Raw genomic sequence first — 2037 nt, 5'->3', positions numbered from 1 at the left:
TACCACCAGGGGAAAATAATGTGAGATATAACAGTAAAATGTCCAGATTTTAACAATAACAAAAAGAGCCTCAGAAAGAAAAAGGAACGTATGAAAAGTACATAGCCTTTTAAAAGTCAGTAAAACTACCTAAGAAGCTTAAACATTTGGTTTAGTAAACAAAAGATTAATCTGATGTAGATGAAACTGCCTTAATGCAGATACTACATATTAAAATATGAATGCAATGGAAGATTTTGCTTTTCCCAGAACCTTTTGAAAAGCAGCCTTAACCTCCTTGTTTCTCAGGCTGTAGACAAGAGGGTTCAACATGGGGATGACCATAGTGTAGAAGACAGATGCCACCTTATCAGTGCCCATGGAGTGAGTGGAGCTGGGCTGTAAGTACATGAAGATGCCTGACCCATAAAAGATGGAGACAGCAGTGAGGTGAGAAGTACAGGTTGAAAAGGCCTTCTGCCGTCCTTCAGATGATCGCATCCTCAGGATGGTGAAGAATATAAACAGGTAGGAGATCAGGATGATGACAATAGAAAATATGTCATTGAAACCCACTACAGAAAAAATAACAATCTCAGTAACAGAGGTGTCTGAGCATGAGAGTGCCAGGAGAGGAGGGGCATCACAGAAAAAGTGGTCAACCACATTGGACTTGCAGAAGGAGAGCCTAAAGATGTTCCCTGTGTGGATGGAGGCATTCAGGAAGCCACAGACATAGGAGCCTATGGTGAGACAAGCACACGTGTTTGTGGTCATGATGGTGGTGTAATGCAGTGGTTGACACACTGCTACACAGCGGTCGTAGGCCATCGTAGCCAAGAGAAAACTTTCAATGGTGATGAAGCCTGCAAAGAAGAAGAACTGGGTGCCACAAGCCGTGTGAGACATGATTCTGTCTCTTGAGAAGAGCCCTGCCATCACCTTGGGAGTGACTGCTGAAGAATAACCCAAGTCCACCAGGGAGAGGTGACTGAGGAAGAAGTACATGGGTATGTGGAGATGAGGGTCCAGCAGAATCAGGGTGACCATCCCCAGGTTCCCCAACACGGTGCTGAGGTAGATGAGAAGGAAGACAACGAAGAACGGGATCTGGAGGTCTGGGTCATCAGTTAAGCCTACAAGAATGAACTCAGTCACCTCGGTACTGTTCTCCATTGGGAACCACGTGGTTGCCCTATTGCCAAGAGAAAGGAGAATCAGAAGGACCAATAGAGGGAGACTGCTGCTCCCAGCCAGTGTGCCCACTCTGCGCTATCTTTCAGTTTCCAGCAGTCCTGTTCTAAATCAGGCTGTTAACAGAAAAACACTTTACCTCATTGGTCAATTACACTGTGTCCACAAGAGAACATGATCTTGATCTTGTAAGTGATTCATCTCAGTTTCCTAACTCCACACATGACTAAGCTGAGGTTCAGAAAATGACAAGTCTTATGTAGTGTCATGAGATTAATTTCTAACTGGAAAAGGCCAAGGTCCCTTCTAACTTTGTAAAATGAAGGGGTTTTTTTGTTGTTGTTGTTGTTTGGTTTTTAATTACACTAGCACAACCTGATGTCTTAATTTATCCTGGACATTACAGCAAAATGACATATATTTGGCAAAGGATAAATAATATAAATTCATCTCTCAATGTCCTCACTGCTGTGAAATTGAGACATTGGGAGGCTAGTTATCTGCTGAGCATTTTTCTTAGTGGACAAATAACATGGCATTGATGTGTTCTCATGTGCTTTAAAAACAAAAGGCTGACAACTCTCTGAATTCTCTTTGAAAAGGCACCAATCCCATTTGTGGAGGAACTTTCCACATTAATGAATCACGGCTCTAAGGCTCTACCCCATAGTATCTTCACTTTGGAAGTCACAAGTTAAATATTTGAATTTAGTAGGGCACAAGTAATGAGGTCATAACACCTTGAAAAAATTAGGTGAAATTTAATGTACTTCACCCCTACTAGTTTTTCTTTCCATCTACATTGTGTCAAGAACTGTCATAAACATAGTGGATAAAAGCTACAGAAAACATGTCATTAACTGA

The 2037-nt window shown here is 41.9% G+C and overlaps 1 protein-coding gene across 1 annotated transcript; it reads right to left on the bottom strand.

The window, feature by feature from the left end:
- Positions 1 to 210: 210 nt before the first annotated feature.
- On the bottom strand, positions 211 to 1155 carry LOC101593841 (olfactory receptor 5B12-like). Its single transcript, XM_004667709.2, has one exon. It carries the CDS (start codon positions 1153 to 1155, stop codon positions 211 to 213), a length of 945 nt encoding a protein of 314 aa, XP_004667766.2.
- Positions 1156 to 2037: the final 882 nt, after the last annotated feature.

This window comes from Jaculus jaculus, chromosome 1, assembly GCF_020740685.1.
Source record: "Jaculus jaculus isolate mJacJac1 chromosome 1, mJacJac1.mat.Y.cur, whole genome shotgun sequence".
Classification (NCBI taxonomy): domain Eukaryota; kingdom Metazoa; phylum Chordata; class Mammalia; order Rodentia; family Dipodidae; genus Jaculus; species Jaculus jaculus.
Note: the sequence above shows the minus strand (reverse complement) of the source record. Positions and strands in the feature narration are given on the sequence as shown.

Coding starts and splice junctions, on each gene's coding strand:
- LOC101593841 (XM_004667709.2), bottom strand. CDS start 1,155: ATGGAGAACAGTACCGAGGTGACTGAGTTCATTCTTGTAGGCTTAACT.